The following is a 13287-nucleotide window of genomic DNA, read 5'->3' on the forward strand; positions in this document are numbered from 1 at the left end:
GTCTGAATCATCTTCAAGCTTTCTCAGTGCAACAAAACGCTTTACCAGACCCTCGACTCAATTCTGTTCCCTGACCCGAGGGAGCTGGAAACAGCTGACATGATAGGAAATTTGTGAAATGAAGGAATGTAAATGTGAGTGGATAAAATAAATATATCGCCTGAGGCTTTGTGGAATTCGTTCTGTCAGTATATAAAAAGGTCTTCATCAAAACACCAGGAAAACATTTTACCTGGGGAGTTTTACTCAGACAGGTTGTTTGTCTCTCTAAAAAATAGCAAACATTTAATAGCAATCTTTGACAGTAAATGCTTGAAATTAAGCACTTAAAACCGATGAGGTGTGTGAGAACCTCAATAAGTCAGTCATATCATAGTACGTATTTTTTTGTAAAAGTTTTTTATTTATTAAATAATGCACTTTTGTACACAATAAGTTAATTATCAGAGTAATGGCTCTTCTTGTATGATCAACGTCAACCTTCCCAGCCTAACACAGCCATGTCCATCTGTCCTCAGAGAATGAATCACAGTCTAACTTAGTGTATGTTCACAAACACAGCCTCCCCTGCCTCTGCTCTGCAGAAGTGCTGTGTACATTACAGTCGTCTAGTCCAGCTCCACTTACACCTGGAGCATCCATCAGCCGTTATGGTTCTACTTTGATTAGAAAAACATCAACTTTATCTGGTCCCAGCCCAGTTTCCTTTCCACTTCCACACTTCCATCTTCCTCAAAATCGGATGGGTTTCACATTCGTACCTCCATCCCCTCATCATAACATCCAGTCTTCTTATCGTCCAATTATCAACATACAGATTAGCCCTTTCCAGAGTCTGTCCATCAAGATTCAGCTGCACCTCTGCTGATAGATTCGAAAAAGGTTACCAATCAGTGGTCCATCGCTTTACACAGGTCTGACCCCATACACTGTCCTTTCGCCTTGCATTGCTTCCTGGTTCAGTTGAAGCGCTGCAGCAGCATGTTGAGTGAGTAGTCCATGCGTTGGCGCAGGTCTGCGGGGCAGCCGGAGGTGAGCAGGGAGCTCAGTCTGAAGGTGGAGGACACACGCTCCTCGTTGATGTATGTCAGCAAGTACTCCTCCCTCTGGGTGCACAGGATGATCTTAGTGTGGTCATGGTAGAAGTTGACCTGTTAGAGAAAGATATGGATATGAATGGTTTAATAAAGTCTTGACAGGATAGGACATGGAACAAATAGCATAGTACCAACATGTCTGGAGATAGAACCCTTTTGGGATACTAATGACAAGTGTGCCTGAAATGTGCCATGTGTTAGAATAAGCTCATTTTAGTTGTTCTGCTGGTTTACCGTAGCTGCACGGTGTCATGTATTTCTTGGCTGAGTAATGTCTATTTTGGCTGTGATGATGATGAGTGTGTTTACCTGAAATGTGCCGTCGTTGAAGAGCATCATGAGGGCACGGTCAGACTTGAGCCACTGCAGCAGGTAGAGTCTGGGCTTGTGTGTGTCTGCCTGGCTCACCAGGTCTCCACCCTACACAGCAAACACAGGAACAGGTTCATCATTAGAGACTGAGAGAAGACTAGGAAAGGAAAGAGGTGGATGGAGGACAGGAACGTATAGGAGGGTGGAGCAGAGCAGAGGACCGGGAGGTGGAGATGGGGAGAGGAAGAAAGGACCGGAAAGGAGGTGAAAAAAATGAGGAGATGGTAACAGTAGGAAGAAATTGAGAGGAAAGATAGAAGAGAGGTTGCTGAATATAGGAACAACAGGAAAGGAAAAGAGAGGAGTAGAGGATGAGAGGAGAGGCTATAGAAGCTCTATGGTGAAGACTTACATCCATCAGGTTCTCTTCCATGTAGTGGGCGAAGTACTTGAGGACGGTCACCTGACCTACAAAGTGCTCAGGGACGTCAGAGGTGGAGAACACAGAGCACTGACCCAACTCAGCATAGTAGTGGACAGTCCTACAGACAGAGAGAAGAGAGTTAACAACAGAAAACACCTGTTGGGCTTCTGAAGGACAAGACGCATGCCAAACAGATTGATTTTATTTATTTATCAGAGTATGAAAGCCTAAAGGACAAAAATACCTTCTCTGACTTTGTTTACTTTTACATCTGAAGCCGGGACTACTTTCCAGTACAGCCCAAACTATCTCCAACTAAGGTATGAGTGATATATTCGGTGATAAAGAGAACAGAGTACGTACTTCTTGTCTGCGAGGAGGCTCATGTGTGTCCCGTTGTTGAACAAAACTCCCACTATGTGGTCAGAGAGCTGGTAGCCAAAGCCATACTTGTTGGAGTAGTCCACCCACTTAGTGACCCACTGCAGATTACTGCACTCTATCCCTTTAGGGAGGTCATCCGCTAGAGAGAGGGAGAGGAAAGGTAGTTGTGATTAAAACACAATTCAACCATACGCAATAACAAAGGGAGTCCCAATGATCATATAAGTTCCATTGGTGTTGGAATCATTTCTTTACATGGTAGTAAGTACTACAGTGTAATTACACTGTACCTGCCTAATGTCAACAAACGCAACTGTCATCATCAGGATTATAAATGCATTAGGTTTACCTTTGGGCATGTTTTCCAGGCATCCTCTGAGAACGCTGGCAACTGTCTCAGCCACACTGCCAGCGGTGCTGTCCTCAAGACATTCGCTACTGCTGCTGCAGCTACCCAGACTGCCCCTGACGATAAGCCGTATGGTGTCTCGCGTCGTCGGGGGCAGGCCTTCGGTTGACGGGGCGACCGGCCTCCCAGCAGATGGTGACAGTGGCCTTCCGTCCTGAGAGGAGGCGAAAAAGAGAGGGGTTAAATAACATAGCCTCACACTTTCCTTTCTCATGACTCAGCATTTCCTCATAAAATGACTTTCTATTTTCTTTTGATCATGACGATCACCTCACCTCAGTAATCTGTTTGGTCTGCTGGCTGATGACAGTCTTCTTCAGGTCATGTCGAAGCTTGTAGATCTCCTCTTCCTCTTTGGTGAGTTGATCTACCAGAGACAACACACAGTCAGCATTCATTCTGGATGGCCTCACCCTGCAGCCTCTCATTCAAACCACATGTGTGATTAGCTAGGAAATTTGCCAAAAACTATCATGGCTAAATATGTGGATTTATGACACCACAGCTTTTACCACCACTTGTTAATTAGCAAAAATGCTGAATGTCCTTTCACGAGGAAAACAAATACTGATTTATGAATTGGCGACATTGGCTAAAGCCGTCTTGCGAGGTGAATGATTGATATACTCACTCAGAGTCTCGTAGTATTTGACCTTGTCTCTTTTCCCGCCGAAGAGGGCGGCCGCTGCCTTCTTGAAGAAGCTCTTGGCAGGGCTGGAGACGTGGAAGTCTGGTGCGGAGTGGCAACAACTAGCAGGGAGACGCTCTGGCACGAAACCCTGAAAGGAGGGAGGGAGAGCGAGAGATGTTAAGAGAATAATGGACAACACATACTTGAATGAAAACATATCACAATATATAAGCAGGATGTTAAAAAGGATGTTAAAAATAAACTAGGTTCGCAGTCTCATGCTCCATATGGTACAGAAAGAGCTAGAAAAAGGGGCTAAGCTAACTCACCTGTGTGAAGAATTCATGGCGCAGTATGTGGTCCAGGTGAGGTCTGTCCTCTGGGGTCTTGGCCAGGAGGCTGGAGATGAGCTGTTTGGCCTGGGGCGACAGGGAGGAGGGCAGGGAGTAACGTGCCTCCCGGATACATCTGTACGTCTCCTTCAGATTGGTGGTCTCAAACGGGGGTCTGCCCAGGAGCATGGTATACCTGCAGCACAGAGGAGGGGAAGAGACTTAGTTAGAGACTGGTTGTCATTACCGTGCATTTACATAGATAATGTCATTTTCCAGAGCCTTCTATTGACAAGAAATGTATAAATATAGTAGTGCACTCACATGACACAGCCCAGGGCCCAGACGTCCGACTCACAGCCATGGCCCTGCTTGTTGAGCACCTCAGGGGACAGGTAGTTGGGCGTCCCACAGATGGTCTTCTTCCTGTTCCCAGCAGACTCCAACTTGGCAGCCAGCCCAAAGTCTCCCACCTTCAGCTCCATCGACTCACTCACAAAGAAGTTACCTAGGAGTGGAGAAGATTACAAATATTAAACCATTTACTGTATGTGAGTGATCAATAACATAAGGTGGTTGGTTTGCTGGTCATGACAGGTAAAGGTTGCAGGTTTGGATTCCTCTGCATATGGTGGTTGGCCGATTTAATGATAAAGACTCTGGCTTCTATTGTGTGTCTTGCTAGATGCTTACCCAGTTTGAGGTCTCTGTGCAGGATCTCTTGCTCATGCAGGTACTTCAACCCGGAGACGATCTGACGGAGGTAGTATCGCACTTCAGGCTCAGTGAGCACTTTGCGTGCCTTCAGGATGTGTGCCAAAGACTGCGCAAAGAGAACATGGGGGAGAATACATATTAGATGTAGTCAGCCAACTATGGAAAGTAAGAGCATAATCTTTCACATTAGCCAGATACATGACCGCCCATTGAGGGCTGTGGTTTAGAAATAAAGGCTCACTATTTAAGTAGAACATTAACACTCACTCTTCTACTGCAGTATTCTAGGAGAATGTAGATGTTATCTTTGTCCTCGAAATGATGGTAAAAGTGCACGATGTGTTTATGGTGGAGAACTCTATGTAGCTCGATTTCCCTGTCAATCTATGGAGAAGAGGTATAGTGATGATTAAAAGGAATTAATTAGATTTAGTATCAGTCTATATAGCTCTATAATAACACGAGATGAAGTGTGGGGAGCGCTCTTACCTTTTCCCTTTGGTGCGGTTTGGATACGCGCGTGTGGGGAATAATTTTCGCTGCGTAAACTTTACTCGTGGACAGGTCGGTCATCTCATAGCACTTGGCGAAACCTCCCTGAAAAGAAAATATCACAATCATATTGGTAAGCTTATTTACCAACCTATTTCAAATTGTGCATGTTTTGGAATAACAATTCCCGAAGTGGACACCTATAAAGAACCATCTTGTCTTGGCGTAATTTGCGTTGTGCTATAATTCACTGATGGCTACCTTTCCCAGAACTTTCCCACGGCAGTAACATTTCCCGCTGGCGTGATCCGTCACAATCCTCGCCATCTCCGCAGGTGCATGACGGTGATCCTCCGTCCTCCGCAGTTCACAGGACCCCTGCAGTTTGGGCTCGCACATCCTGTTGATGTTCGTCGGCTGTTCAGCGATATTCTTAAGTAATTCCATTGCGAGGCTGTGTCTTCACAGCTCGTACTCTGAATGCAGTCCGGAGAGGCTGTGTGTTTGGGTTTATATGGAAGCACATGCCCTGGCTCTCTGACGTCACGCTTGCAACTCTTCTATATCAGGGGTTCCCAAACTTGGTCCTGCCCCCCCCCCCCCCCCCCCACCCCGGGTGCACATTTAGTTTTTTTGCTCTAGCATTACACAGCTGTTTACTGCCCTAGCAATACATGGTTGGGGTGGGGGGGGCTAATCTAGTATATGGTGAATCAGTAATAAAAAACGAATGATTAAATCATGTGCTTTGTAAAGTATGTGCAGTAATACATGTGTTGTGAAATCAGATGCATTGCTACATCTTATAGAAATGCTACTACGCTGTGAGTGTAAATGAATACAACTATGGATCTAAAACCGTAAAATAAAAATGTATTTAAAAAAATGAATACATCTATGGCTCTCTGCCACTCTAATCTTAATTTGAATCTCTAGCACCATCTGGTGGTTTTACAGTCCTCCAGGTTGAAATACAGTATTAGGATCTGACAGAATGTCAGAGCAGATTATCATAGTCCTTGCTTGGATGCTGTAGCCAGCTCCTGGTCTTTGGATGGGGAGGAGATGGGGGCTTTGCACGTCCCACGTGCGTGTCTACCCCCTGTTAGTCAGCAGACAGAAGCAGTCACAGTGGTGGAAAGGTTTGTGCGTCCAAAGTTACCCCCTATTTTCTATATAATGCATTACAGGCCAAAAGTAGTGCACTATGGAGGAAATAGGGTTACATTTGGAAACCAGAAAGTGACTTTTCTGAGAAGACACACGACCCACTACAGGGAGCCTGGGTCAATGTGATCATATAACCCACAGATCTAAAGCCAGCAGGGGGCTCAGCTACACAACATGTACCCATGCTTCCCTCACTGGCCTACTACTGTTCCTCTGCTCTCTCCTGCCTGCGTGACACGTGGAAACACAATTCAATTAACGTGCCTTTTTAGTTAGAGTGGGGATGATAGGAAGTCAGCAAAATGCTGGGCTCTATGTCATACACTGACCTCTATATGACTGTGCACTGGCCAGCACAGTGATCAGCTTGGATAACTATTGCTCTTCAAGCATTTTCCATAGTATCCTCCTGTATGAACTCAGTGGAAGTGAAAATGAGTAGGCCTATAGAATGGCCATTTTCTAAGACAATAACCCAGCTGACAACAACATCCAGAACATAGAATTGTATTCATTTATTCACAGTTTCAACCAGTTTCAACAGTTTGCAACCTTACTTTCACATCACAGTGGGTGAGACTTATTTACAACATTTTTTCCAATGCTCTGCATATATCCTATGAGGACATACAGTATCCGGCATCTGGTTTAATCCCAGTGTAAGGACATGTTTATAATACATTTCCTCTACATTTGAGGAACGCACCTCACCCTTCATATGTTGTTCACAGTGGTTTCTACTGACAATTGAAATGTACAAACTATGGCATACTTTCTTAGCTACAGTATACATATCTACCTGGCATATCACATAATTTATGCAGTAGCATACAATACATTTTTGGACTCACCTTGTTGTGCTGTGCTCACTTGAACAGGATGGTGTGCGGCGGTCCTTCGTGGGAAAATTTTGTCATCAAACTTTGTCATCAAAGTCTGGCATTCTCTGGATTTATGATGCTTTCAAGACAACTGGAAACTCAAAAAAAAAACAAGGTCGAATCATGATGACATCAATGATCTTCAGGTCGGAGGTTTAGAAAGAGGCCTGAGTTCCCGACTTGCAATTCCGAGTTGGATGACTTTTCAAAATGTATTTTCCTGTCGGAGCTAGTTTTTTTCAAAGTTCCCAGCTGTCTTGAACTCACTGAGGTCTGAGATTTGTCAGTTCCGAATTTCCAGTTGTTTGAGCGAGACAGAAGTCATGCTGGATTGACAGCGTGGCCAATGTTGAATGTTTATCCTTTTAAGCTTGGAAAAGAGACCCTTAAACCCAGGCTTGGACCACACACCCACTCCACTGAATAGCAGGCTTCCAAACCACTCATTGTTGTGCAATGTTTATGTCTAATGGCCAATGAGCACAGATACGTTTTTCTTTTCATTCTCTTCATTATTTATCTTCATATGACAAGGATTGAAAAGGATTTCCCAGTAGATTGTTGAGCCGATTCATGATGATGACTGCTAGCTTGCTCGCTAAAATTTTGAAAGTATGATGTTGACATGATCAGTCCAATCAAAGCTATGATAGATATAACGTGATTTGACGTAATTTTATCTATGGCCAATGACCATGAGCCTTCTTGGATGGGTACTTCTAATGTAACTCTATGGTAGCACCCAAGGGGCTTGAATTTTCGAGCTCTATCTGCAGATTTTGCGATGAGTGACAGAACACTGAACCAATCACGGCGCAACTAGAGAACATTACCAACCCCTACGCTCCGTATTTTCCGCTGGCTGCTCCACCACCACAGAAAGCACTGAGCTAGGCTGAAACACCTGCATTATGGAGCTGCCTTACTCAAGAAAGCAAAAAAGAGACCCAAGTATGTGTCTTTATTAACTCAAAGATTACATTTTTTACATTGTTTGCAAACTGATATGTGACACGTATTAATGCCAAAATAACATGAAAAACAGGCACCAAAAAAAGAGAGAAGCTAAACAGATGGGGGGGGGGGCTCTGCCCCACCTACCCTTAATGATAGGTCGCCACTGATTGTTCAATAGATCAACAAATGAAACGTATAGAAGAGGCAGTTGACAACATTGGGTTTGTGGTTTGATTGGGGGGTTAATGACCCTATATTGGGTTTGGTGTGAAACAGTGAATGACATTAGGATTGAATCAAGCCAGCGATAATGTCACAGTATGATGTCATAGGGTCACGAATGTCGACTAGCCTAGGGCTGATTGCACAGTGCTGATGTCATAGGCCCAGACCTTGTTGAGGCTGTCGCCCTGTGAGGCTCGTGGGACCAATGAGGGAGTGGGAAGCGGCAGGCGATGACACATGCATCGTCAGGAAGCTCCCTCAGCGGCTTCTCACCCAGCACCTACATCTGAGGACCAATCAGAGAGACTAGTTTGAGTCATGAACCAATCAGATCAACACTCTAACCAAATGATCCAGCACACCTAATTATTTTTTATCTGATCTATATCAATAAAACATCTGCTGCAGAGAGCAGGAATTGTTCTTGCAGTGTGGAGGTCTTGTGTGGCTGGAACACCGACATGTGTCACGCCCTGATCTGCTTCACCTGTCTTTGTGCTTGTCTCCACCCCCCTCTAGGTGTCGCCCATCTTCCCCATTATCCCCTGTGTACTTATACCTGTGTTTTCTGTTTGTCTGTTGCCAGTTCGTCTTGTTTGGCAAGCTTACCAGCGTTCTTCCTGTCAGCGCCTGTCTTTTCCCAGTCGCTATTTTTCTCGTCCTCCTGGTTTTTGACCCTTGCCTGTCCTGACCCTGTACCCGCCCGCCTGACCACTCTGCTCGTCCCTGAGCCTGCATGCCATCCGGTACCTTGATCCACTTCTGGATTACTGAACTCTGCCTTTCCCTGAGCCAGCCTGCCGTCCTGTACTTTTGCTCCTACTCTGGATTATCGACCCCTGCCTGCCTTGACCTGTTGTTTGCCTGCCCTTGTGGTTACAATAAACATTGTTACTTCACAGTCTGCACTTGGGTCTTACCTTGATTCCTGATAACATGTAGCACTCCAGGTGCAAGGAATACAGTGTCAAATTAAATAACTAATTTAGTAAAGAGTATGTGTCTATTAAACAGTATCATGTTAGAGAGCTGTACTGTATCTTCCAGAAGTCTTTATTGACAAATTTTGCCTGGCTGTTTGGCACTCCCGTCCAGCGTGCTTTCCCTCTAGCATACGCCAGCAACATGGAGTTGATCTCAAATCCAGTGCACTGGAGGCAACAGAGGTAGCAGCAACCACCTTAAACAAGAAGGTACAGTGAAGTTGAGTCATACTACCTGTGGCAGAAGAGTGAGTGACTCATTTCACTATAATTTTTCTGTTGCCAGTTGCCATCACGACACAAGATCCCTTGCTACAACAGAAAGAAATGTAAGTGACGGACTTGATTTTTGTCCCAAATGCAATCCTATGGTCAAAAGTAGTACACTATACAGGGTGCCATTTAGGACACAAGTCTCTATTGTTCATAGCTGAGTGGTTTACTTCACCAGAGTCAACTCATCAGTGTCCCGTCTCCTGACCCCAGATCAGCCAGTTGGCCTCTGTGTCCCTTCAGCAGCTTCATGGCGTTTTTCGGTCTGAGCTTTACTCTGTATGTCAATAATAATGCCAGTTGATGAGTGTGAAAAAGGATTGCTAAAATAGAGGATACAAAATTGTCCATAATATGGGAGATGCCTGGTCCTAGATCTGTTTCTGCTCTTGCCAACTCCATTGCTGATTGTCAAGCCAAACAGGACAATGATTGACAAGGAGTTGGCAGGATAGCACAAACAGACTGGCCCTCAGTCTAGGAAACGGGGTGTGTGGGAAACTAATATTTCCCCCAATGAGTTGTATAGAACTTTTTAATTGGTTCTAGGTAGGAAATACTTAACCCTTGAGCTTTTACAGTTGTATACCTATACAGCAGTATTGTAGAAAAACAAAAGGCAAGGGGATTGAATGGAGGCTTCATATCATCAACAATTCAGCTGCAGAGGTGGACAAAGCCTTGAAAAGGTCCTTGCACAGACAAGATGGAGACATCACTGACCCATCATAAGCACAGACAAGATGGAGACATCACTGACCCATCATAAGCACAGACAAGATGGAGACATCACTGACCCATCATAAGCACAGACAAGATGGAGACATCACTGACCCATCATAAGCACAGACAAGATGGAGACATCACTGACCCATCATAAGCACAGACAAGATGGAGACATCACTGACCCATCATAAGCACAGACAAGACATGCCTGCCAGGGTTGTAAACATGTAGCAATCCAATCTACAGTGCCTTCGGGAAGTATTCAGACCTTAACTATTTCCACATTTTGTTACGTTACAACCTTATTCTAATATATATATATTTTTTAAATCTTCATCAATCTACTGTACACACAATAGCTCATAATGACAAAGCAAAAACAGGTTTTTAGACATTTTTGCTGTGGTAAATCCAATTGATTGGACATGATTTGGAAAGGCACACACCTGTCTATATAAGGTCACACAGTTCACAGTACATGCCAGTGCAAAAACAAAGCCATGAGGTAGAAGGAATTGTCCGTAGACCTCCGAGACAGGATTGTGTCGAGACACAGATCTGAGGAAGGGTGCCAAAAAATGTCTGCAGCATTGATGGTCCCCAAGAACACAGTGGCCTCCATCATTCTTAAATAGAATATGTTTGGAACCACCAAGACTCTTCCCAGAGCTGGCCGCCCGGCCAAATTGAGCAATCGGGGGAGAAGGGCCTTGGTCAGGGAGGTGACCAAGAACTTGATGGTCACTCTGACAGAGCTCTAGAGTTCTTCTAGAGATGACGCCTCACAAGTCCTCAACTGGCAGCTTCATTAAATACGACCCGCAAAACACCAGTCTCAACATCAACAGTGAAGAGGCGCCTCCGGTATGCTGGCCTTCTAGGCAGAGTTGCAAAAAAAGCCACATCTCAGACTGGCCAATAAAAATAAAAGATTAAGATAGGCAAAAGAACACAGACACTGGACAGAGGAACTCTGCCTAAAAGGCCAGCATCCCGGAGTCGCCTCTTCACTGTTGACGTTGAGACTGGTGTTTTGCAGGTACTATTTAATGAAGCTGCCAGTTGAGAACTTGTGAGGCATCTGTTTCTCAAACTAGACACTCTAATGTACTTGTCCTCTTGCTCAGTTGTGCACCTGGGCCTCCCACTCCTCTTTCTATTCTGGTTAGAGCCAGTTTGCGCTGTTCTGTGAAGGGAGTAGTACACAGCGTTGTACGAGATCGTCAGTTTCTTGGCAATTTCTCGCATGGAATAGCCTTCATTTCTCAGGACAAGAATAGACTGATGCGTTTCAGAAGAAAGTACTTTGTTTCTGGCCATTTTGAGCCTGTAATCGAACCCACAAATGCTGATGCTACAGATACTCAACTAGTCTAAAGAAGGCCAGTTTTATTGCTTCTTTAATCAGAACGACAGTTTTCAGCTGTGCTAACATCATTTCAAAAGGGTTTTCTAATGATCAATTAGCTTTTTAAAATGATAAACTTCGATTAGCTAATACACCGTGCCATTGGAACACAGGAGTGATGGTTGCTGATAATGGGCCTCTGTACGCCTATGTAGATATTCCATTAAAAAGTAGCCGTTACCAGCTACAACAGTAATTTACAACTATGTCTACACTGTATTTCTGATCAATTTGATGTTATTTTAATGGACAAAAAAAACGCTTTTCTTTAAAAAACAAGGACATTTCCAAGTGACCGGTAGTGTATATACCATGGCATCGTTGAATACTAGTTTCTGATGGGCTTGAAGGGCATTCTAGAGCGTGCATTATTTAAGTGATAATGCCCCAGAAGCTTGTGTTTGGAGGATATATTGGCATGGGTATTGTTATGCCCGAGATGAAGTATAACCTATAACGCACTGTATATCAGAACGGTAGAAATCAATGGCTTTAATTCATTCTTACATGTTCTATGTTTGAGCTGCTTTTGAAAGCAAAAGTCGAATTAAAAACATTATTGGCATTGCTGAATTCGATTTTCTTAATAGCAAGCTAGGACTGATGGTTTGGTTAGCTAAACTAGCAAGTTTGTTTGGTAACCATGGCAACTACTGTAGCTTCAGTGGATGTGCAAGTGAACACATTTCTAGGGGAAAATGTGTTGAATTATAGCGATGGTATAAAAGGGATATTCAACTGGGGGCTCTATGCTTTCTCTGAAAAATAATGCAACTCCTTGGAAGGTTTGTTCCACTCGGCAAGCGAGTCATTATTTTCCATAGAACGCATAGCCTCTCGTTGATTATTTATATACACTGAATGTACAAAACATTAGGAACACCTGCTCTTTCTATGACAGACTGACTAGGTGACTCCAGGTGAAAGCTATGATCCCTTATTGATGTCACCTGTTACATCCACTTCAATCAGTGTAGATGAAGGGAGGGAGACGGGTCAAATAAGGATTTTTAAGCCTTGAGACAATTGAGACATGGATTGTGTATGTGTGCGATTCAGAGCGTGAATGGGCAAGACAAAAATATTTGAGTGCCTTTGAACGGGTATGGTGGTATGTGCCAGGCGCACTGGTTTGAGTGTGTCAAGAACTGCAACACTTCTGGGGTTTTCACGCTCAACAGTTTCCCGTGCGTATCAAGAATGGTCCACCACCCAAAGGACATCAAACAATCTTGACACAACTGTGGGAAGCATTGAAGTCAACATGGGCCAGCATCCCTGTGGAACGATTTCGACACCTTGTAGAGTCCATCCCCCGACGAATTGAAGCTGTTCTGAGGGCAAAAGGGGGTGCAACTCATTATTAGGAAGGTGTTCCTAATGTTTTGTACACTTGGTGTATTTGACTTACCAATTCTGTGTTCTACAAATATTTGCCTTACCACATAAGCCCCTTTCTTCTTTTGAAGGCATCATGGAACACAGATAAAGAACTCCAAGACAAGCAGCAAAGCATTGTTAAGCCAATTACTGTTTATTGATTTCACTGTACAGTTATAAGGGCCTAAGCACATTCATGTGAATGAGATATACCTTGAGTCTTCTTGGTACTTTGCGGAAGTCAGGAAGGGAAAACATAGTCCATATCCCGTAGAGGCCAGCGAGCAAAGCCCCAGTGGAGGCTGTCAGGATGGGGTTATCCTTACTGGAGCCTTGATCCTGGAGGATGAATTCTGTGGAGTCCTCCATGATAAACTCTCTATTAGGCTACATAAAACAGTGGTTAGCATCCATATCAGTACTTTAGGCCAACCAAAACAGCAGAGGCAACAGTAAGGTAGACAGGGATAGGCTTAATGTCTTGCA

At 44.2% G+C, this 13287-nt stretch overlaps 1 protein-coding gene and 1 pseudogene across 1 annotated transcript; both read right to left on the bottom strand.

Annotated features, from left to right (window-relative positions):
* Positions 1 to 382: 382 nt before the first annotated feature.
* LOC139576658 (serine/threonine-protein kinase PLK2-like) lies at positions 383 to 5292 on the bottom strand. The gene is made up of 13 exons (XM_071402981.1): positions 5060 to 5292; positions 4796 to 4903; positions 4574 to 4690; positions 4283 to 4412; positions 3914 to 4097; positions 3587 to 3785; positions 3258 to 3405; positions 2902 to 2993; positions 2567 to 2780; positions 2197 to 2356; positions 1822 to 1951; positions 1407 to 1517; positions 383 to 1151 (listed from the first exon to the last, which is right to left on the bottom strand). The coding sequence occupies exons 1-13, from the start codon at positions 5243 to 5245 to the stop codon at positions 960 to 962; spliced, it is 1971 nt and encodes a 656-aa protein (XP_071259082.1). The 5' UTR covers positions 5246 to 5292; the 3' UTR covers positions 383 to 959.
* A 2557-nt stretch (positions 5293 to 7849) lies between these two features.
* On the bottom strand, positions 7850 to 13170 carry LOC139575227 (ATP synthase subunit C lysine N-methyltransferase-like; annotated as a pseudogene).
* Positions 13171 to 13287: the final 117 nt, after the last annotated feature.

The sequence above is a fragment of the Salvelinus alpinus genome, chromosome 5 (genome assembly GCF_045679555.1).
Source record: "Salvelinus alpinus chromosome 5, SLU_Salpinus.1, whole genome shotgun sequence".
NCBI lineage: Eukaryota > Metazoa > Chordata > Actinopteri > Salmoniformes > Salmonidae > Salvelinus > Salvelinus alpinus.

Excerpts from the sequence above, each read along its gene's own strand:
- LOC139576658 (XM_071402981.1), bottom strand. The coding sequence starts at position 5,245 with ATGGAATTACTTAAGAATATCGCTGAACAGCCGACGAACATCAACAGG. Across the intron at positions 1,952-2,196 it reads AGCCTCCTCGCAGACAAGAA|GACTGTCCACTACTATGCTG; the intron begins GTACGTACTCTG and ends CTCTGTCTGTAG. Across the intron at positions 1,518-1,821 it reads TGGAAGAGAACCTGATGGAT|GGTGGAGACCTGGTGAGCCA; the intron begins GTAAGTCTTCAC and ends TTTGCTGTGTAG.